Source organism: Lynx rufus, unplaced genomic scaffold, assembly GCF_022079265.1.
Source record: "Lynx rufus isolate CCGP_SWC_20201006 ecotype Redwood Valley unplaced genomic scaffold, mLynRuf1.p SCAF_10, whole genome shotgun sequence".
NCBI lineage: Eukaryota > Metazoa > Chordata > Mammalia > Carnivora > Felidae > Lynx > Lynx rufus.
Window position 1 is genome coordinate 80,042,330 of NW_025814824.1, and position 24,206 is coordinate 80,066,535.

Consider the following 24,206-nt stretch of genomic DNA (forward strand, 5'->3'; position numbering starts at 1 on the left):
AAGTATGAAATAAATAATAATTTTCAAATTTTATTTAATCATAGAAAAAAGTCACAGGTGCAAAGTCAGAATGAGTGCGTAGGCCACACATAGGAGAGGGCCACTCTCTGAACTCTGATGTCAAATGAATAAGATCAACTTCATGAATGAGATTAAACAAAGTCACCTTAAAGAGATAGAATGTTTCTCAGGCCAGGAAAGACTTTGCTGTAGCCTAATTAGTGGTATTAGCTGTAGAGAAATGATTAGTATGGAAACACACGAAGAAATAGACCCACAGAGGGATATAGGAGATGGTGGAACCGAGAATCTCACACTGTTTGATCAATGTGAAATGATCAATCCAGGGACAAGAGAACTCCAGGAACTTGAGGACCATTTTGTTACAGAGCAGGGATGGTTTATCAACATCACCATGGCCTAAAAGAAACATATCTCTGGATTCTGAACGGTCACACTCAGATAACACACTCACCCAGAAACCTGTGACTGAGGATTGGTATGCAGAATGCTCTTCCGGTTAGAAAGCAGGGCACTGGAAAGAGGTGGGAACATTTTGTCAATGAAAAGAAAGCACATCCTTTGTTAATCAATGAGATGGCATCCTGGTTTATATATACTAGCTGCCATCTGACTCTGGTTATTAGGAGTCAGTATCTCTCTCTGATCAATTCAATACTGACTTGATGGATCTGAGAAATTAAAAGCAAAACCCTCAACAATTGATGGCCCACCAATAAGACAAGAGTTTGGGGAGTCTTCCTGCTTTAGGAATGTTACCACTCCTCCTTAACATTTACTCCCCCAGCAAAATTCAATGATCAGCAACAAAAACGCGAAGAACACTAGAAATGTTTTTAAAAGATTTATTTATTGTCCATTTTCCATAATAGTAACAAAAAAATCCAAAGACACCTTATTAAAAGCATTTATTCTTAGTATGGAGAACATAATTTCAAAATTCCATATTATTTTTCAAAGAATCTTTATATCCAAGACTTCGCAAGTGGAATCAGAAGGGGGAATAGAACAACAAAAAAGGTGGTGAAGAGAATTCAGAAACAAGTTGGTTCCATTATTCTATTTGAAGCACAATTTTAAATAAAATGGGGTAAGTCCATGGAAATTTTCTGAGAACAAAACTTCCATCTTCTTGGAAAGATTAAGGCAGTCAAAGAAATCTGAAAAACACCTGATGCAATTATGATCAAGTTTGCCTGCTTTCCTGGTTCCACACTGTATTTCAACGTAGAAACACCACAAATGCATGTGATAAAGTTACATTAGATACTCCATGATTAATTCTGGGAGAAGGGAAGTCTCTGTTTTGTAAAACACTGGTGAAGTCAAATGCCTTAGGAGAAGTTTTGGTCAAAAAATGGTCTACCTTCTTGAAGAAATCATTCAGCTCCTTCCACGGCTGTTGTGGAAATAGGTTTCACATAGTATGGACCTTCACTCAGGTAAGTTCTGAGCCTCAAATAATTTGGGTTCCCAAAGATTTCTGCAACTGTCTTGGAATTGGCAAGTGCTTTAACCAGTTCATATTTGGCATCCTTTGAAGCTTTGTCATGCTCCACAGACCGGTCCATCACATATTCCACAAACCCTGGACTATTAAACATAAGTTTCTGAGCCCAGGGTTGATTTGCGATGGCCTGAAATAGAAGGTAGAAAGAACACAACTCCTCTGAGCCTTAAGAAGTGAAATGTGTTACTTGGATAGCACAATCCTTACAAAAAATTTTGGCCACATGAACCTTAAAAATGTTACTTTTTGCCTAAGAAAATTCTCTCCTAGAAATCTTAAGAAAATAAGCTAAATATTAAATATTAATCTAAATTTTAATTAAATATTTTATTAAATAAATCTAAATATTAATTAAATCTAAATCTACATATTAAAAAGCTTTGTACATAAAGATGGTTATCATAGTGTGAAAATTATAATATAAATGCTTAATAGTGGGGGATCGGTGAGTATATTTTAGTATATAGCAAGAGAAAATTAAATAAACATTAAGAATAATTTTTATAAAGAATAGGTAAATCTATGATATGAAAAAAGTAGATCCAAATTATACTCATGGCATAATGACAACAGTGGAAAAATAAAAACAAACACCAGAGAAGAAAAGACTATCCTGAAAAAAACTCTCATGCTTGTGCACAGGATGACATTTTCAGAATGTTCATTATAGGACCATTTGTTACAGAGAATCTCTGAAATCTTCATTGACAGGAGAATGATTAACTGTGGCTATACAATGAAATAATGACTTTCTAATTGCCACTTTTAACACAGACAACCCCTACAAACAGAAATGTTGAAGAAAACAGCAAAGTGCAGAATGATATAAACAGCATGATACTGTTTACAAAATTTAATATGCAAAATACTGTAATTTGTTTAAAGATACACACATATGTAGTAAAAGTATAAAATCATGTATAGGCTTGTAAACCCTGAATTCATGACAGTGATTACAGTCAGCGAGGAAGGGGGAATGACAGAGATAGGAAAGTATTACCGATGTCTGAAATATTTTATCAAAAAAAGGTAAATAAATAAAAACTGACACTAACACTAATATTAAAAGGAGATATACAAAATAGGTCTGATTTTAAGTGATTTTAAAAATTTCTACTTTGCAATCCTTTCCAAATTTTAAAATAATGAATAAGCAACTTTTACGAGAGCTGACACTGCTTAACTCAACCTTGTGGGTTTGGGCAAAGCTTGCTGAAGAGATACTTGAGCTAGTCCTTCAAGAATGAGTAAGAGGTTAACAAGCAAAGTTGGGAAACAGCGCTGAATGTAGAGGGCACATAAAGGTCCAGAGAGATAAAGTAAGCAGTTTGGTATCACTAGAGCATTGGGTGCCAGAGGGGGAATGGCGGGAAATAAGGCTCAGGAAGAAGACCAGGGCTGGGTCAACCGAAGGCTTGTTTGATGGCAGATAAGGAATCTGGAATTGATTCTATGATCCTGTGGAATCCTGTTCAAACCTTTGCCACAACACCTAAGACCTTGAGCTGAAACAATCTGTTTACACATGTCTCCCTCATTAGTCTACACTAATAGAGGGCAGAAACTACACATTTGTGTATCCCCAAGGTATGGCAGAGGCACTAGCTCATCATAAGTACTCATGTGTTGAACTAGCCTCTTCCCAGAAGGACTGGTGAAAAAGACAAGGATGCCTACCGTGAACACTTTTAAGGCAGCACAGTGCAGTTCAGGGAAGGGCTGATTACTGATGCCACGGAAGAGCTCCAGCGGGTCCCGAGATAAAGAAGAAAACCAGGATTCTGTCATCCTCAGGAGGTCATCAGTCTGCTGCTCAGGCTACATGACAGAAATGAAAACTCTCAAGCCTCTGGAAGTCAGGAAACCTGGATTCTGATGGCACTTTGTCATTAGTTTGCTATGTGATCTCTGCTAAGTCCGGAGCACTCTTTCCCAAATCCAGCTCCAGACTTCCTCAGTTTTGTTTTGTTTTGTTTTTCTGATAGGGTTGATTAGGCAATCTCTAGGGTCCTCTCTCCAGTTCTTTAAAAAAAAAATTTTTTTTTTAACGTTTATTTAGTTTTGAGAGAGAGAAAGAGAGACAGACCATGAGCAGGGGAGAGGCAGAGAGAGAGAGAGAGAGGGAGACACAGAATCCGAAGCAGGCTCCAGGCTCTGAGCTGTCAGCACAGGGCCCAATGCGGGGCTCAAACCCATCAACCGTGAATCATGACCTGAACCAAAGTTGGACACTTAACTGACTGAGCCACCCAGGCGCCCCTTCTCTCCAGTTCTAATACTGGATGATTCCACTTTAACTAAAAAAATATCACTAGTAACATAGTGAGGATTATCTTCTTTTACTAAAAGTTGAATACCATCTATATTAAGTTAACCAGGATTATGTTGACTTATATAGATTTATTGTCCCAAACATATCCCACTATCCTTCATTAATTTCCCAATGTACTTACTGGTATATAAAAAATAGACGAAATTGCATCCAAACACCTAATTTTGAGCTCTGTTGAGGCATTCTTTGCTTGATATCCTATTTTCATGAGCAAGCGTTCAAAGCGAGTTCCTTTGAAAGATAATAAAACATTTTTTATGGTGGTAAAATACACATAATATAAAATTTATCATTTTAACCATTTTTAAGTATATAGCTCTGTGACATTAAGTATATTCATATTGTTGTGCAACCATCATCACTATCTGTCTCCAGAACGTTTTCTTCATCTCAAACGGAAACTCTGTACTCATTAAGCAGTAACTCTCCATGTCGTCTACGTCCATCCCCTGATAACCAGTATTTTACTTTGTCTCTGTATATGTTACTGCAAGAACCTCATATAAATAGAGTCATGTAATATTTGTCTTTTTGAGTCTGGCTTATTGCACTTGCCATAATGTCTTCAAGGTCTCTGCATGTTACAGCATGGATGAGAATTTCATTTCCTTTTTTTTATATTATTTTTTTTCATGTTTATTTATTTGTGAGAGAGAGGGTGGGGGGAAGGGCAGAGAGGGCGAGGGAGACACAGACTCTGAAGGAGGCTCCAGGCTCTGAGCTGTCAGCACAGAGCCTGATGCCAGGCTCGAACTCATGAACTGCAACATCATGACCTGAGCTGAAGTCAGACGCTTAACCAAATGAGCCACCCAGGCACCCCAAGAATTTAATTTCCGTTTTAAGGCTGGATATTCCATTGTATGTATATATCACATTTTGTCTATCTATTCATCCATCAATGAACATTTGAATTGTTTCTACTTTTTTTTGGCTATTGTAAATAAGTTATGAATACAGGTGCACAAATATCTTTTGAGTCCCTTCTTTCAATCCTTTTGCATGTATATCTAGAAGCATGTTTGCTGGGTCATATGGTAATTCTATGTATAATTTTTTGAGGAAACACCATAATGTTTTCCACAGCATCTGTACCATTTTACATAGCCACCAAATATGGGAATTTCTCTACATCCTTGTCAACACTTTTTATTTATTTTTGTCATTTTTCTGTCATTATAGCCACCCTAATGAGTGTGAAGTGAACAATGAGATTTTTTTAAAACTTTAAAAGAAATTTTTTTATTGTTTATCATTTTTGAGAGAGAGAGAGAGAGAGAGAGAGAGCAAGAAGGGAAGGGGCAGAGAGAGAGGGAGACACAGAATCTGAAGTAGGCTCCAGGCTCTGAGCACTCAGGACAAAGCCCGATGTGGGGCTCGAACCCACAGACCATGAGATCATGACCTGAGCTGTAGCCGGCCACCCAACTGACTGAGCCACCCAGGCACCCCAACAATGAGATTTTTTTAAAGTATGCTTTCATATACTATGACCTCTACCAACCTAAACCAACACAAAATTAAACATGTAGTCAGATGGGATGCCTGGGTGGCTCAGTCAGGCAAGCATCTGACTTTGGCTCAGGTCATGATCTCACGGTTTGTGAGCTCAAGAACTGCATCAGGCTCTGTGCTGACAGCGTGGAGCCTGCTTGGGATTCTCCCTCTCTGCCCCTCCCATGCTCTCTCTCAAAATAAATTAAAGAGAAAAAAAAAAACAATAAAAAAAACAACAACAAAAAAAACCCCACATAGTCAGAGACCAAGTAACAGGCCAAAAACATACATTCAGATGCAATGCAGTGTATACAAAAGACAAAGTGTAGAGAATTTGGAATTAAAGGACCTGGATTTGAGTAGCAAATCCACAGTCTATATCATCTAAAAAAATGTTAACTTCTCTGAGTTTCAGCTACCTTATCTGTAAAATGAGAATGCATAATATGTTCTTTGCAGGACTGTATAAGGATTACATATCATACACAAAAGCACTTAGAAAAGTATATTAATAAGGATACCAATTGTGACAGACAGTAGCACATTAATTTTCAACATATACTCTGTAAGGGTTTTAACTGTGCCCATATTAGTTTTCATATAGAATTCACAGTCCTTTAAATTACTCACAGATGTTTGTAAGCGATGAATGATGGGAATCTACTCCCAAAGCCAAGAGCACACTGTATACGCTGTATGTTATCTAACTTGACAATAAATTATATGTAAAAAAATAAATAAAAATAAAGATTCCATAAAGATTAAATAAATAAATAATTACAGATATGCCTTAAAAGTATCATTCTTAACATAAAATTGGTAACAAATTTTTGTTTCTTTTTCTTCCTGGACATTACAAATATAAAACAAATGTGTGTTTTCATTAAATATTCACAATCCCGAGATTGTTTATCCTTTTTATGAATGAGGAAAATAAGACCTGAAGTAATGAAGTGAGGGCATGAAGTTCAAGAAACCAATTTGTCAATAAATTATATTAAAAAAAAAAAAAGCTAAGTCAGTGTTGGAACTGGAACATGAATCCAGGTCTTTTGGAGTATAGCCCATGGTCTCTGGACCTTGAACACTATCAAAGAAGGTGTAGAAGGGACACAGTACTTGGTCTAGCCTGGTAAAAAATAAACAAATAAAAATTCAGTAATAATTGTAAGACTTTCTAGGGATGCGTTCAAGGTTACAATAAAAAGACAGCCATCTGTAAGAATAGTTTCTACAATGTAGTTATTGCACCAGCAAGTGAGCTTATATATTGAATTGTTGCCAAAAACAAAGATATCCCTAAAGAAAACCCAAATAAGTCATACCAACCTGTTTTTTGTAAAACTTGTTTTCCTTCAACATTGGATCCCAGGATTCCGATTGTGTCCACTGCTACGCCAATCATGGTGGGGTCCTGACTTTCTGTCATTTCAAAGACTTTTTCCACAAAGACAGGATAACGCTCACAGATCTGTTGAGGACTATCCATGATAGCCAGGTTTCCAAAAAACTTCACAAATCCTGAAGAAATGTCCAAAAATATACGTTTTTTAAAAAAAGTTAATTATTTTTGAGAGAGTGCACGAGCACTGGAGTGGGGGAGGGAAGAGAGCGAGGAAAGAGAGAATCCCAAACAGGCTCTGTGTTGTCTGCTCAGAGCCCAACACAGGGCTCAGTCTGACTAACCATGAGATCATGACCTAAGCCAAGATCAAGAGTAGGACATTTAACCGACTGAGCCACCCATGTGCCCTACAAGAATATACATTAATAGAGAAGGAAGGCCACATAAAATGTGGGCCTTATGTTTTCATACGGACAGTAATAAACTACAGGCCAGGAAAGGGAGAATGGTTATGCACTGTACTCTATTACCTAGAAATCAGACCATTAGGAGATACCGAAGGACCTGTGATATGTGGTCCTGAGAACAGAAACCCCAGGGTGTCAATGGAGCTGGGTTCAAATACTGAAGCACTGCCATACACAAGAGGAAGAGCAAAGAACAAGGACCACTGGATATAAATTAGAGGAAGGCAAGTTCGGAGTATTAGGAACAAATTAAAAAAAAAAAAATTTTTTTTTAATGTTTATTTTTGAGAGAGAGGGGCAGAGAGAGGAGACAGAATCTGAAGCAGGCTCCAGGCTCCATGCTGTCAGCACAGAGCCCGACACAGGGCTCGAACCCATGAATCATGAGATCATGACCTGAGCCAGTCAGACTACTGAGCCAACCATGTGTCCCACCCCAGGAAATTTTTAAACAGAGATGCTCATCAATGAAGTAAGCTAGGCTACTTAAGGAAGGAATAAATTTCCAATTTCTGCAAGTGCTCAAGGAAAACTAATTAACCATGTCCTACAACAGAATGGCTAGAGTAGATCCTATATTAGATAAAGATTCCGACAGAGATTTGATGAATTTGTGAAATATACTGTCATTAGTAGTATTAAAAAAATTTTTTTTAAATGTTTATTTATTTTTGAGAGAGAAACAGAGTGCAAGCAGGGGAGGGGCAGAGAGAGAGAGAGGGAGACACAGAATCTGAAGCAGGCTCCAGGCTCTGAGCCATCAGCACAGAGCATGATGTGGGGCTCTAACCCACAGACTGTGAGATCATGACCTGAGCGAAGTCAGCCACTTAACCAACTGAGCCACCCAGTCGTCCCATTAATAGCATTTTAATTTATGTTGCTTTTGACTGAGGTTCAAAGGAAACTATCCTAATACTCAAAACAGCAATGGTATTTCCAGAAAATCAGATTCAACAATACATGGCTCCCAGGGCAATATATTCCACCTCATCAAGGGGCTATGGGTATCATCTAAAGGGACCTGCTCTAGGGGCGCCTGGGTCGCTCAGTCAGTTAGGCATCCAACTTCAGTTCAAGTCATGATCTCACAGCTTGTGGGTTCAAGCCCCGCACTGTACTCTGTGCTGACAGCTCAGAGCCTGGAGCCTGCTTCGGATTCTGTGTCTCCTTCTCTCTCTGCCCCTCCCCCGCTCATGCGCGTGCATGTGCTCTCTCTCTCTCTGTCAAAAATAAATAAACATTAAAAAGAATTTAAAAAAAATATACAGGGATCTGCTCTACAGAAAATAATCTCTGGCTTCTCTTGTCAGAGATAACTCAGATACAAAACATGCACCATTATTTTCACAGAAATCAGTATTTCTTACCTGGCAAATAGAAGCTAGAGAAAGGGTCTGAATCTGCCCCAACAATTATATTAGAAATCTGATCAATTACTCCTTCTTGAGAAAGGTACTGTCGTCCATGTTGAGTATACGCCAGTGATGTCACCATTTCTACACAGGTGGCTCTAAAATGCCAAAATTTTGCATACGATTAACATAGTTTATAAATTGCTTTCATAGGATGTATTACTTAATTCTTTTAATCTAAAAGTCAGTAATCCTGGCTACTTTTCAGATGGGGACACAAGAATTAGAAAGCTGCAGTGATTCGTCCAGAATCACATTGTCACTACAAGGCAGAGTTTAAATTTTGACTTTTGACTTGAGGCCCATTATTGTTTCCACTAAAATAGAGCAACTTCTTAAAAGATTTTTTTTTAATTTTTATTTTGCTGAATTACTTTAAATCAAATTCTAGTCAACTTGCCATTTATCCCTGCATACTTCAGTATGCACCTTTAAAAAATATGAACAGTTCCTTACACAATTATAATGCCATGTCCTCATATTTTAAAAATTGATAAAAATTCTTGGTATCATGTAATAGGTACCTGTGATCAAATTTCCACAAATAATTTTTAAAAGTATTTTTATAGTTGACCTTAAGGTATTTTAACAGATGATTTGCAGAGTTTTTTTTCTACGTTACAAAATTTGATATAAGGCTAAAAAAATTCTTAAAAATTAATTTCCTTATTAGGAATGCTTTGAAACAATGTAACTCAAATGCTTTAAACAGTGTAACTCATGACTGATTTACACATATGAGTTGAACAAATTCAGTCACATTTAAAAAACATAACAATCAGAAAATCACATAAGGAGGGGCGCCTGGGTGGCTCAGTCAGTTTAGTGTATGACTTTGACTCTGGTCATGATCTCATGGCTCATGGGTTTGAGTCCTGTGTCACACTCTGTGCTGACAGCTCGGAGCCTGGAGACTGCTTTGGATTCTCTGTCTCCCTCTCTCTCTGCCCCTTCCCTGCTTGTGCTCTCTCTCAAAAATAAACGTTAAAAAAAATTCAGAAAATCATGTAAGGAAAACAAAAACCTGTGTGCACAAAAATAGCAAAATACCTGAAGCAAACCAAGTGTTCAACAGTGAGGATGTATTAGTAAACTGTGGAATATCAACAAGGTTAACATTGGCAGATATTAAATGGGACTTAGGGAGTAGAGGGCTGGGAGTGAAGAGTCTAGAATTAATATTTCTTTAAGGACCTATGTTACCCAATGTATTGGTCTCTTTGGCCAATTCATTTAATCCCCATTATCTTCTTTTTTTTTTTTTTTAATGTTTTTATTTATTCTTGAGAGAGAGAGACACACACACAGAGTACGAGTGGGGGAGGAGCAGAGAGAGAGAGGGAGACACAGAATCCAAAGCAGGCTCCAGACTCTGAGCTGTCAGCACAGAGCCCAATGTGGGTCTCAAACTCGTCAACCGTGAGATCATGACCTGAGCTGAAGTCAGACGCTTAGTTGACTGAGTCACCCAGGTGCTCCAATCTTCGTATCTTCTTTAGAGCTGTTACTGTTCCATTTGAGAGAAGAGGAAATGGAGGTGTAGAAAGGTTACAATAATCTGTTCAAGGTCAAAAGCTAATAAGTAGCAGAAATGCATGCAAGCCTAGGTCTTGCTCATTTTCAAAAGCCCATGTTTCTTCCATCATGCCATAGTGCTATTATTTAACAAAACCAAAAATGTGTAAGATAACATATTAAGTAATACAAAATGGCAGTTATCATGTGACTGCAAAAGTACACATGTCCAAGGACAGGGAACACAGTTAACCTAAAGTAGATTGTCATGGGCGGCTCTGCTAAGTTTTAGTATACTGTCACGAATAACCTGAGCTTTTTCTAAAGACCTCTTCTTTAGGACAGTGGTCAAGAGATTGTAACCCAGGTCCAGGTTCTAATAGGGAAGATTGCTCTAAGTCCCAAAGCTGCTCCCCGGACCTCTCAAAGAAGACATTTTGCTTTAAGAACTCTCTCAGTCAACACACCTGACTAGCACATCCTCCCCAGTCAGCTCTCTGAGAAGCTGGGTTACCAATCCACTGGTGGTACAGTAGTTTAAAGATTCTGGTGACACGGAAGAAATCTCCACGATTAACTGGAAGAAAAAAACAGAAAAAGCTGAAAGGTCAAAACAGCCCAAACCTGTTAGATCTCATTTTAAATTAAACACAGGACTAGGTACTTTATATAACTGAATTTAAAAAAAAAATCCATTATTTGTCTCCACAACTGGAAAAATCTCATTGAACCTATGAGAAATTGTTTTGGCACAGAAATACTCCATTATGTCTGGTTGTAGCTGTGCTTTTTTTTTTCTCTCCCTTAAATCATCAATCCATAAATCAGGGTACAAAAGCCTGAATGAGCGATAAGACTGCTAAAAATCATTCCATTCATACATTCTATCAGTCAGTCATTTACTTACTCATTCCACAAGTATGTCCTAAGAGCTTACTGAGAGATATAGGGCACTGAAGGGTTTTCAGCAGAGGAATGATAGAACCAGATTTGAATTTTTATTTATTATTTACTTACTTTTAAAATATTTTAAAAATATTTATTTATTTTTGAGGGAGAGAGAGAGGGAGAGAGAGAGTGTGAGTGGGGGACAGGCAGAGAGAGAGGGAGACACAGAATCCGAAACAGGCCCCAGGCTCTGAGCTGTCAGCACAGAGCCCGACACAGGGCTTGAACTCACAAACTGTGAGATCATGACCTGAGCCGAAGTCAGTTGCTTAACCGACTGAGCCACCCAGGTGGCCCTAGATTTGAATTTTTAGAAGATCATCCTGACTGCGTCTGAAAATAGACCAGTGGTGTCAAAAATGGATGAGACCAGGTGAGATGCAAATACAACAGTAGTCCAGGTGTGAGATACTAGTAGCTTAGACTAGGGCGGTGGTGATTATACCAAGGAAGACAAGCACATGGATGTAAGTAAAACCGGCACAATATGATGACCTAATGGATATGTGGCAGGGAAAATAGGGTCTCACAGAGAATAAGCTCAAGTTCTAATACCCAACCATGTTGACTGTGACACAGGGCTAATTTGTTGCTGTTGTTTTTTTTATTGGAGAATGGGCTGGGTTAAGAAGCTTAGGAGTTTGGTTGGAGCATGAGTGTGAGGGGCCTAGAATACCTAGGTCCAAAGGGGGAACACTGAGTAAGCAGCTGAACATGAGGGTCTGAGTTAAGAAGAGAGGTCTGGGGGTGGGCACCTGGGTGGCTTAGTCAGTTGAGCATCTGACTTTTGGCTTTGGCTCAACTCATGATCTCGTGGTTCGTGGGTTCGAACCCTGTGTTGGGCTCTGTGCTGAATGGGGAACCTGCTTCGGATTCTCCCTCTCCCTCTCCCCCTCCCCAATTTTGCTCGCTCACTCACTCTTGCGCTCTCTCTCTCAAAATAAATAAATAAACTTAAAAAAAAAAGGAAGAGAGGTCTGGGTTGGTTTATGGAGTCATCTCATTCAGATAGGAACTGAAATCATAAGATGAACAAAATCGCCTGGACATGAATATACAGTGAGAACAGGGTTTGGGAATTTACTTTTATGAACTTCAACAATTAAAAGTTCAATTGAGGATAATGAGCCAGGAGACTAAGATGAAACAGCTAGAGAGGCAGAAGGGAAACCAGGTTAGGATGGTGTTAAGACACGCAAAGTAAGAAAGTGTTTTGAACAGGGAATTAGACAGTCAAGGGTTCATCTTGAATATGCAGCCTATTAACTGTGTGGTCTGTCAGCTATTCCATCAGCAATGAGGTTAACAGTAATAACGTATATGGTTTACTGTAAAAGTCGAAGACAATATATGTGGAGATTTAGCACCATACTAAGCACAAAGTGGGTGCAAATAAGAGCCATTTCTTCATCTACCTACTGTAACGATTTCAAAGTCTAGTTTTAATGTTATCTACTCTATTATAGTAGTTAATATAGTGTACTGTAAATATTTTTCACATGACTGTTTCACACACTAGGCTGGGAGCTCACCCCCACATCTCCAGCGTCAAATACAGAGCCTAACACAGACTACATACTCAGTAAATGCATGGTAAACAAGCCATCTTGCCTTCCAGTGGAAGCTCTACTGCATTCTGAATTGTAGGCATCAGGAAGTATGCTTTTAGTCTTACCTCATACACTCTGTACCGAACAACGTCATTTGTTTTCATTACACTTTTCAAATCATCTAGCAGATTGCTTTCAAACAAAGCCTCCAGTCCAGCCTGGGTTAATGATATTCTTGACAGGGATTTAATGGCCTTATAAGGAAAGAAAACATCTCTTAAGTCATAAACATGCAGAATATTAGTATCTACTTCATGATATCGATGTGAAATCGGTGTATGGAATGCATCTTCCCCAATGACCATTCGCTATGTTTTAGCTATCGTTATTTAAAACTGAAAAAGACACATAGTATTGCCTACAGAAAACAGATTATGTACATTTTTTTTTCCTTATCAAGCAACCTAATACAAGCTCTATGACGGATAATTTAGATATGCTTTGTCTAGAAAAAAGGGAAGGGTTTACTGGTATTTGTTCAACATTTTTTATGTATCTGATACCATCTACATGAGGTTGTGAAAACAACTATACAAATCATCCGTACTCAACTTTCACCTCTCAGTCCAGAAAGTCTTTCTTTGTTTTTCAGGATACTGTGCATGTTTAAGCTGATGGTTCTAGGTGACTCACCGCTTTGGCTACAGACAGATTGTCTCCACCAATACAATAAACAATTTGTTTTAGTAATTCAGCATTATTTAGAATCTCAGTAACAGCCTCAGAATTTTCAACAATTCTTCCGACCTGAAATAAAAAAGTAATCAGAAATTCCCTTAGTGTGCTGTTATTTTAGGGGTTACAGATTACAGCTATAAGACAAGCCATTAAAAATTCCAAATGACCCAAATTCATTAAAGCTGAACACACTTATGGGTATAGTCACATTATTGAAAAGAAAGAAAAAAAATAAATGGTAGATAAGGAGTTGAGACATTTCAGTGAGAGAAAACAATACAAATGCTAGTTCCATCAACTAGCAAATTAACTTCTTTGAACCTAATTTCTTATCTATAAAATGAGAATACTTCCTTGTAGGATTGTTATGAAGATTAAATGAGACTAAATAGGAAAAGCATGTACTACAGTGTCTGGCACATAAATGGTCAAAGAAAAATCAATTACTTTCTGCCTTTTTGTTGAATTAACACTTCTAGAGGAGAAAAGAAAAAACAGTACTTGAAAACCTACTGGGTAAGTAACTGCTCGGGTCCTAACATCTCAACAAGATAATCCTCAGCAGCACTCTTTTCCCAAATAGTAGGGTATTTTGGTTATCTGGGTGACAGGAGTTACTGTCTCAATTTCTTGGTTTAGTGACCTTCACAACAGTACTTTTTCATGCCACTATAGTAAGACCTAACATGGCAATACCTTCTCTAGATTAGGAGCTCTTTGAAGGAAAGAAATAGGCTTTATTTATCTTGGTAGCTTTAAGAGTATACGGTACAATGCCTGGCATTAAAAGGATCAGTCAGTATTTGATGAATGACTATTTCAGATAATACTTAGTAGAACTTCTTACTTTAGCTTATTCCTCCTGGTTAGTTAACCATGCACACTAGAATAGACACTTCTTAGGGACAGAGAGAGATCATATTTTCTTCATCCTTCTGTCTTTGGCACCCAGCGTAGAGCCTAGTCCAGAGCAGGTGGTCAGTAAATGTCAGCTCCTTTATTATGTGCTAGTAAAATTTCATACCTGGGACAGAGTGAGAATTTTTACGGAATCATTGGAGTGAGTCAGTCCCCTCTGAAGGTCAACCCTGAGGTTCCGGGCCACGTGAACTGGCTCCACAGCTTGGAGCAATCTCTCCAGAATGGATACACACAAAGTGGTCTGTTCCCTAAAGGCGACATCACAGATCTCATTAGTTTGTGTCCTGCAAGGTAGGAAGTAACAACCTATCAATATCTGAAGACTGGCTCAATGAGGATCGCTTACACACAGACTTCCCTTTAAAACACTAGCTTCTACTAATTTATTAAAGATTTACTAAGTATCTATTATGTGCCATGCTTGCGCTGGGGCTACAAAGAAGGATAATATATATTCTCTAGACTCAATGAGCATAGTCTAACGGAAAATACAGAAAAACAGAAAAGCAACTATAATCCAGGTGGACAAATGCTATAGGTTAGGGTAGGAAGCCGTGGGAGCTCAAAAAAGAACACAGGGTTCAGGGAGGCCTCCCCAAGGGGTAATACCTGAGCTTAATTAAAAAAAAAAAGTGGGAATTATCTAGGAGGACAAAGGTGTTCTAGGTAGAGGGACAACATAAAAGGCACAGAGGACAGAGATAGGGTTATACATTCAAGGAAGTATAAGAAGCTCCATATGACTGGGATAAGAATGGGAGAGGAGTGGGAAGAAGGTAAAAGGGGAAGGATGAATGGCAAGAAATGAAATAAGAAAGATGCACAGAAGCCAGATTCTGATAGGCCATTTTTTGTTACGCTACAGAATTCAGAGTCTTTGCACAAGGCAATGGCAAGCCATCAAGTGGTTTTAAGCCAAGAAGTAACATGATGAGATCTGACTTGAGGAAATCACTCTGTATAAGTTAGAGAAAGAATTTTTCAGTCAGAAGGCAGGTGATGAAGAAGTGAAACAGGGGAGTAGCAGGGGGGATGGAGAAGAGGGAAGAGATTCAGGAGCAATTAAAGAAGTAAATTAATCACAACTTGATGACTACTAGTTGTAGATATAAAAGGTGTTTTAAGAATAACTTCCTTTTCTCTTAATGGGCAGTACCATAGGCACTCATATACTGCTAACAGGAGTATAGAATTAAACCAATACAACCTTTCTAGAAGTCGATTAAGCAATACATAACAAAAGCCTTAAAAATGAACAAATTTCTTATAACCTAGGGGTTGCATTTTGTATAACTGCACCTAAGGAAATAATTAAGAATGTTTATACCCAAGATAATTGAGACCATATGTCCATACAAAAATTTGTACGTGAATGTTCACAGCAATAGAAAACACCCCAAATGTCCATAAATTAATAAGTGGATAAATAGTTTTATCCATACAGTGGAATATTATACAACATGGATAAAGTTTGGAAATACTATGCTAAGTGAAAGATGCCAGAACAGAAACGGCTTCCTTTTGATGATGATTCCATTTATATCATTGTCCAGAACAGACAAATCCATAAAGACAGAAAGTAGATTCCCGGTGGCCAGGGGCTGGGGCAGGGCCAGAGAAGAGGAATGGGGAGTGACTGTTAATGGTTATGGGTTTCTTTTCCTTATTTTTTTTAATGTTTTTTTTTTCTTTTAATTTATTTTTGAGAGAGACAGAGTATGAGAGGGGGAGGGGCATAGGGAGAGGGAGACAGAATCCACGAAGCAGGCTTCAGGCTCCGAGCTGTCAGCACAGAGCCTGACGCAGAACTGGAACCCGTGAACCATGAGATCATGACCTGAGCTGAAGTCTGACGCTTAACTGACTGAGCCACTCAGGCACCACACTTTTCCTTTTTTAAAAATCGTGACTATATATACCATGAAATTTACCATTTTAACCATTAAAAAAAATGTTTATGTATTTATTTTTGGGAGAGAGAGAGAGAGAGAGAGAGCGAGCGCACAAGGGGGGAGGGGCAGAGAGAGAGGGAGATGCAGAATCCAAAGCAGGCTCTGAGCTGCCAGTGCAGAGCCTTCCACGGGGCTCAAACCCACGAGCCGTGAGATCATGACCTGAGCCAAAGTTGGACGCTGAACTGACTGAGCCACCCAAGCACTCCTATCCATTTCTTAATGTATAGTTCTGTGCACTAAGGTTCATTCACGTTGTGCAACCATCACTATTATCTATCTCCACAACTTTTTCATCTTCCCAATGGGAACTCTGTATCTATTAAACACAAACTTCCCGGGGCGCCAGGGTGGCTCAGTCGGTTGAGCGTCCGACTTCGGCTCAGGTCATGATCTCAGAGTTTGTGGGTTCGAGGCCCGCATTGGCTCTGTGCTGACCGCTTGCTCAGAGCCTGGAGCCTGCTTCAGATTCTGTGTCTCCTTCTCTCTGCCCCTCCCCCGCTCTCGCTTTGTCTCACTCTGTTTCTCAAAAATAAATAAATGAAAAAAAATTAAAAAAACAAAACAAAACACAAACTTCCCTTTCTCCCCTTCCCTGAGCCCCTAGCAATCACCATTCTACTCTCCATCTCAGTGAGTGTGACTACCCTAGATGCCTCATCTAAGTGGAATCCTAGCATTTGTCCTTTTGTGACTGGCTTATTTCACCTAGTGTGATGCCTTCAAGTTTCCTCCATGTGGTAGTCTGTGTCAGGAGTTCCTTCCTTTTTAAGGCCGAATAATACTCCATTGTATGTATATACCACACTTTGTCTATCCATTTATCTGCTGATAGATACTTGAATTGCCTCTGTTATTGTAATTTTATTTTATGTATTATTTTTTAAATGTTTATTTATTTTTGAGAGAGACAGAGACAGAATGAGAGTGGATTAGGGGCAGAGAAGAGACGGAGACACAGAATCCGAAGCAGGCTCTAGGCTCCGAGCCGTCAGCACAGAGCCGGACGCGGGGCTCGAACTCACGAGCTGTGAGATCATGACCTGAGCCGAAGTCAGATGCTCAACCGACTGAGCCACCCAGGCGCCCCTGTTATTGTAATTTTAATTTGCATTTCCCTAGTGACTAATGACGTTGGGGTATCTTTTCATGTGCTTATTTGCCATCCACATATCTTCTTGTTCAAATACTTTGCCCATTTTTTAAGATGGATTCTTTCCTTGTTATATATTCTTCACTAAGACTCTTCTCCATTTGTAATTTGCCTTTTCACTCTTAACTGTGACCTTTGAAGAGCAGAGTATTTAATTTTGATTAAGTCCAATTTATCAATTTTTCCTTCTATGGATCATGCTTTTGGTGTCATATCAAAGAAATCTTTCATCAACCCAAGGTCACGGAAATTCTTTCCTAGGTTTTCTTCTAGAAGTTTTATAGTTTTTTAGGTTTTATATTTAGGCCTATAATCCACTCTCATATGGTGCCAATGGGAATGTAAAATGGTACAGTCATTTGGGAAAACAGGCAGCTTCTTAAAAAGTTAAACATACACCTATCATATGAGCCACCCATTTCACTCCTAGGTATTAACTCAAAGAGAAAAGAAAGAATTTGTCTACATAAAGACTTGTCACAAATGTTCACAGTAGTGTAATTTGTAATATAATCAAACTGAGGACAACTCAAACGTTCACCAGCAGGTAAGCTGATAAACAAATTGTGGTACGTTCATACAAGGGACTACTACTCAGCAATAAAAAGGAATGAAGTATTCACCCACACCACATAAAGTTTAAAACGATGAGTGAATTTTTTTCATGTGTTTTTTTTTTAACTTTTTTTTTTTAACGTTTATTTATTTATTTTTTCAACGTTTATTTATTTTTGGGACAGAGAGAGACAGAGCATGAACGGGGGAGGGGCAGAGAGACAGGGAGACACAGAATCGGAAACAGGCTCCAGGCTCTGAGCCATCAGCCCAGAGCCTGACGCGGGGCTCGAACTCACGGACCGCGAGATCGTGACCTGGCTGAAGTCGGACGTTTAACCGACTGCGCCACCCAGGCGCCACGTTTATTTATTTTTGAGACGGAGAGAGACAGAGCATGAACGGGGGAGGGTCAGAGAGAGGGAGACACAGAATCTGAAACAGGCTCCAGGCTCTGAGCTGTCAGCACAGAGCCTGATGCGGGGCTTGAACTCACGGACCGCGAGATCATGACCTGAGCCGAAGTCGGCTGCTTAACCGACTGAGCCACCCAGGCGCCCCTTTCATGTGTGTTTTTGAGAGAGAGAGTGTGCACATGAGCGGGGGAGGGACACAGAGAGAAGGAGACAGAGGATCCGAAGCGGGCTCCGCAATGACAGCAGAGAGTCCGACGCAGGGCTTGAACTCACGAACCATGAGACCATGACCTGAGCCGAAGCTGAACGCTTAACTGACTAAGCCACCCAGGCTCCCCACAAAGATAATTTTCTCAGAAGAAATAACAAATCAAATAATTCTGTTTATGAAATAATTCTAAATACTTTTTATTTTACATTTTATTTTGTATTCTTTTCAGACAGTATGCTTTCCTCATATTGGTCTGTTAAGACCATGGTTTTAAACAATCACAATTACTTTGTTTAAGAAAAATTAGTAAACTCAAAAAACAGGACACTAATTTAGAAGCTTCTGCTGTCACTAACAGCATCCGTCACCAGATGCTTATAATTGTAAAATATCCCCTTTATGTTAAAACATAGTACACGAGAAACTGCACAGAAGCAATTTTCTGTTACTGAATAAATTTTTGTTTATATTGAAAAAAATAAAATAAAATGATGAGTGAAAGCCCGAGTACATACTGTAGGATTCCATTTGTATAGAACTCTTAAAAAAAAGGCAAACTCATCTATAGAGATCGGTGGTTGCCTGGCTGAGGTGAAAAGGGATTCAACAAAGAGGCACAAGGAAACTTCTGGGGCTCAGAGACAGCTTTGCTATCTTGATTGTGGTGATGGTTTCATGGGTATATACATATGTTGATACCTGTCATATTGTATATTTCATTATGTGCAGTTTATTTTACGTAAATTATATCTCAATAAAGCTTAAAAATTTTTTTTTAATATTTGAGAGAGAGAGAGAGAGACAGAGAGACAGAGAGACAGAAAGAGAGGAGGGGCAGAGAGATGGAGACAGAATCTGAAGCAGGCTCCAGGCTCCGAGCTGTCAGCACAGAGCCCAATGCGGGACTAGAACTCACGGACCGTGAGATGGTGACCTGAGCTGAAGTCAGACGCTTAACCGACTGAGCCACCCAGGCGCCCCCCACCCCTACTTTTTAAAGCAGCCATAGGTTAAACTGTATAGTGCACAAATTTCAGGCCACATATTGTCCTTTATACCAAAAAGCCAAAGAGTAAATAATTTCCAGTCTCCACGTTGTAAAAGCAGTAGTCTTAGAACTTACTTTCTCTCATAAAAACTCTCGTCAAGATTCTAGATTTATATCTATTAGATCAGATTCTAAACCAATATATAGGAACCTGGTAGTTTAGGCAGGATAATAGAAATAGATCTCAAGACTGCCCATCTACTATCTGCAGGAGAATTATTCCCACAAATTGCAATTGGTATCTACTATGTACCCCATTCTGAATTACCCTGTCTGTCAATTTCCATTCCAATTGTCTCCCACGGCACGGCTCCTTCATTTGGTAAAACACGTCCTCCATGGACCTCATTCTACAAACTCCCATTCATTTCAGCTCCTACTGTATCTCTGGCGTTAACTTATGGTAGGAGTTTTGAAATTTTCCTGATCCATGATATAAAGTGGCCTCTTGAAAATTTATGAATCCTGGGGCGCCTGGGTGGCTCAGTCGGTTGGGCGTCCGACTTCGGCTCGGGTCATGATCTCGCGGTCCGTGGGTTCGAGCCCCGCGTCGGGCTCTGGGCTGATGGCTTGGAACCTGGAGCCTGCTTCCGATTCTGTGTCTCCCTCTCTCTCTGCCCCTCCCCCGTTCATGCTCTGTCTCTCTCTGTCTCAAAAATAAATAAACGTTAAAAAAAAAAAAAAAAAAAAGAAAATTTATGAATCTAATCTTTTATGTAGCCTATATTACACTATGTGCTGCATCCTAAGAGGGATGTAGAGATGAACAAAGTATGGCCCCTGCCTTTAAAGAATTTTCAAACTAGAAATAACCACATAAAGAACTATAATATAACACAACAGTGGCAAGTATCATTAACAGAAATAATGATAACATCTCTCAGGAGATCTGAGGACCAGTCACTTGAAACTGGAGTGGCCGAGTAAAACATTTTGGAGGAGATGGCACTTGACCTGGGCTTTAAAGAATGGACAGAATTTGGACGGAGGGAGGGCATTTCATTAGAAGGACTGGCATCTATACAGGAAAGTGCCAAGTCATGCTCAAGGGAAAGTAAATGGTGCCACACGGTAGCTGAAGCAGATGAAGTACCTGTAGAGGAACAGAGGGAAAAGATGAGGCTGGAAAAAGGAGGATGGAAATACAAGGTAAGGGCCCAAATGCCAGAAAAAGAAGCCATGATTCTATACTGTAGACGATGGGAGACCATGGAAAAAATATGAGTCAAATGATCCAAGAAGTTCACTGTGGTTGCAGTATGGGAAGGGCACGCTGGCAAAGGAAGCTTAAACGTAATGAGAAGTCAGACTAATGTAACAGACCTAGCAAGAGGGAGAAAACGAGGGCCTAAATTAAACAGGACAGAAAAGAAGAGATTTCCTAGGCAGAACTGAACAATGTTAACTAATGGACTGCATGAAGGGGAACATGTATTAAAAAAAAGGGAGGAATCTCAGAAAGTTATAGCCAAGAAAGCCCCCTGGAATCATCCAGTGTTGATCCAGCGACTTTATTACCTTGTCACTTTTACATTTCTGGATCACAAACATTGTTCAACTGTTTTTAAATTATCAAACGATCAACTGCAAAGTGCTTTTTAATCAAACACTACAGATGGGCCTAAAATGAAAAAAGTTGCCATCCGAAATCCCACTTTTATATTAATAGTTTCTGCTGTACCTTTCAGATATTCTCAATGCCATACTAGCCGGGGGGGGGGGGGGGGACTTAAAAACATTACATATAATGGGATCATAAACTCCTACAATTTTCTTTTTCCGTTCAACAACATATATTAGAGATTTTCCCACGTCCCCATATATAGATCTACCTTAGTTTTTCTAATAGCGGCACAGGGTGATAGAGCAATGTAGCACAATTTATTTACGATTCCCTTTTAATGGACATTCAGGTTGTTTCTAGTTTTTTGCTGTCACTTCTGTTACGACTATCCTTATACATACAGTACATTTTGAGTGCGAGCATACCTGCGTGTTCACTGCCTATGGATCAAAAGATAACGCAAATTTAAAATGTTGATGGATCTTGCCAAAGTGCCAGGACAGGCCCTCTTAAGACGACAAACGTCGCCAACCTGTACGCGAATATTGCGGCGCCTCTTTCTCGGTGAGCAACCGCGCTTTCCCTCTCCAATTCCTGTTTCAAGGATGAGGCAGTGAAGCGGGCACACCTCACAGGCTGGACTTGAGCCCTGTGTCTGGCCTCCCGGCCCAGGGTCCTTTCCGCTAAAGTGTCAGCGAGTTTTAAGCCTCACCGCGACAGGGGAAAGCCGTCCCCTCCTCCCAGCCACCCTCGTCTCCTCGACCTCCATTGGGGTCGTCTCACCGATGGTTCTCGTTGAGCAGGGAGAAAAGCGGGCCGAGGCGCAGTTCCGCCGCTTGCTCGCGGAGCTCGCTGAGCGGCACGGTCTGCAGCACCGACTGAAGCGCGCGCAGCTCCTCCAGGGGCGCTTCCAGCCGCGACACCTCCCTCAGCAGCGCCAGCGCCTGGGCCGCCATCGTACACCTCCAGCGGGGGCTCCCGCGGCCGCACACTCCAGGCTCGCGGCGCGCCTCTCCGAGCCTCGCGAGATCTGCGGGGCGCAGCCTCCCTTCCCGGGCTTTCGGCCGCGGCCGCCGCAGGCTGCCCCGGCCGCGCCAATAGCGATGTGGGGCCGGCGGGCAGCGCGAGCGCCTGGGGGGCCGCCAAGCCTCGCGAGACAGGGGCCGTCAAGGGCCGAGCCAACTGTTGCCGGTGGTTGCGGGGTCGCGGCGGGGCGTCATCGTGGGCGCCGCCCGGTGGGTTCCGCAGGCTGACTTTCCGGTCGCCTTGCGTATTTCCCTTCCAGAGCGAAGGCGCGTCAAATGCCCGGCAAGCGGAGTGGTGACGATGAGGACCCACAGAAGCTTAAATGGCCTCGCGGGCGGCCTCTGGGCCCCAAAGCCACAGGCTGTCGGCTGCGGTGGGGGCGGCGGCCGAGGCCACCCCAGGCGGAGCCGAGGCGATTGGGCATATTGCTCCCTGGCCAGACACGAATCCAGAGGAGGTGGAGGGTCATACTTCTGGAAGACAAGATGAAAATTCGCGAGAAGCTGGAGGAAGGCGTGAGTAAAACCGACGTGGGGCGCCTGTTGGGCGTCAACGAATAGACTGTGCGCACCATTAGGAGAAACGCGAAGGTCATCAGGGCCGGCATGGAGACTGTGTCGCCTCTCCGCTCCAAGGTGCGGTGCATTTCCCGGCACGTAAACATCGAGAAGATGGAGACGGAGTTAACCTTTTTGGGTGGAGGCCCAGACCATAGGGGGGCGGCCTCTGACGCTGAAGGCCGTCTGCAGCCAGGCCAAACGCATTTACAAGCAGCGGGTGCAAACGACTGGGAAGGGCAGCTCGGATAAGTTTCATGGGAGCAAGGGATGGTTTGAGAAGTTTAGAAATCGCCACAGTCTGCGAAATTCGAGGTCGATGGGAGGGGAAGAAGCGCTGACTGCCCAGTCGGCATCCAAGTATGTCCAAACAACTCCAGAGGCTGATCAGAGCTATGTGCCTCAACGGGTCTTCGATGCCGAGGAGATGAGCCAGTTTTTTGGCAGTGCATGCCTCCACGTACTTTTAGGGAAAGAGACAAAAATCCGGAAAGCTTAGAGGAAGCTAAGGACAGGATTTCCCTCATTTTTTGGTGCCAGTGCCGCCGGTGACCAAATGATAAAACCATTGCTGCTTTGTAAAGACCCTAATCCCACATGTCTTTTGGAAAAAGATAAAAACCGCCTTCCTGTATTCTGGAGTTCACACCCCAAACCGCTGCCCTCTTTTTGGATTGGTTTCATAATTGTTTTATTCATCAGGCTGGGAGTTATTTAATAGAAAAAAAAAAATCTTGAGTTCAGAGTGTTGCTAATTTTGGACAGAGGTCCCAATCGCCCAGACTCATTTTTGGTTGCTCATCTTAATGTTGATACTGTGTTTCTCCCCCTGGAAGGCACTAGCTGTCTTCAGCCCTTGGATCAGGGTATAATTGAAGCATTCAGGAGGTATTACACCAAGCGTATGTTTGACCACTTTGTTGACTGTATTGAAAAAAAACCCTTGTCTTACTTTGAGAGGAACATGGCAACAGTACAACATTGCTGATGCTTTGGTAGTGATAAAAGAGTCAATGGATGATATAAGACCAGCTGCTCTTAATAAAGCCTCGTGGAAACTTTTGGATGATGTTGTGAATGATTATGCATGTTTCCCTAGAGCTAATGAAGAAGTTGCAAAAATCATGGAGTCTGCAACACGGATGGACTTTAACTTCATTGATATCGAACGGGGAAATTAATGAGGTGCTCAAGTTTCAAGCTTTGTTCATAACCGAAAGAGAGTCTATATCAATGAATATGGAAGAAGACAAGACCCTGGAACTAGAGGTAAAGATGAATCTAAGGAAACTGAATGCTTTCTTATGCCAGGCCTCAGACCTCATTGATGCTGCAAAGGATAGGGATCCTTTCCCGTATCGAAGTTTGGCCTTTAAAAAAGACTTCAATAAATTGTTATATATCTGTAAAGAGGTGCAAGAGAACCTTCAAAATAAAGCAAAGGAGTTGAACAAAGAAGACACAA

General features: G+C 40.8%; 1 protein-coding gene across 1 annotated transcript; it reads right to left on the minus strand.

Annotated features, from left to right (window-relative positions):
• Nucleotides 1-852: 852 nt before the first annotated feature.
• Nucleotides 853-22,424, minus strand: PSMD5 (proteasome 26S subunit, non-ATPase 5). Its single transcript, XM_047068771.1, has 10 exons — nt 21,942-22,424; nt 14,363-14,507; nt 13,294-13,407; nt 12,726-12,854; nt 10,570-10,679; nt 8,543-8,685; nt 6,690-6,881; nt 3,985-4,094; nt 3,209-3,349; nt 853-1,658 (listed from the first exon to the last, which is right to left on the minus strand). Exons 1-10 carry the CDS (start codon nt 22,112-22,114, stop codon nt 1,401-1,403), a joined length of 1,515 nt encoding a protein of 504 aa, XP_046924727.1. The 5' UTR covers nt 22,115-22,424; the 3' UTR covers nt 853-1,400.
• Nucleotides 22,425-24,206: the final 1,782 nt, after the last annotated feature.

Excerpts from the sequence above, each read along its gene's own strand:
- PSMD5 (XM_047068771.1), bottom strand. The coding sequence starts at position 22,114 with ATGGCGGCCCAGGCGCTGGCGCTGCTGAGGGAGGTGTCGCGGCTGGAA. Across the intron at positions 13,408-14,362 it reads AAATTCTCACTCTGTCCCAG|GTCGGAAGAATTGTTGAAAA; the intron begins GTATGAAATTTT and ends TTTTTATTTCAG. Across the intron at positions 10,680-12,725 it reads TTCGGTACAGAGTGTATGAG|TTAATCGTGGAGATTTCTTC; the intron begins GTAAGACTAAAA and ends TTTTTCTTCCAG.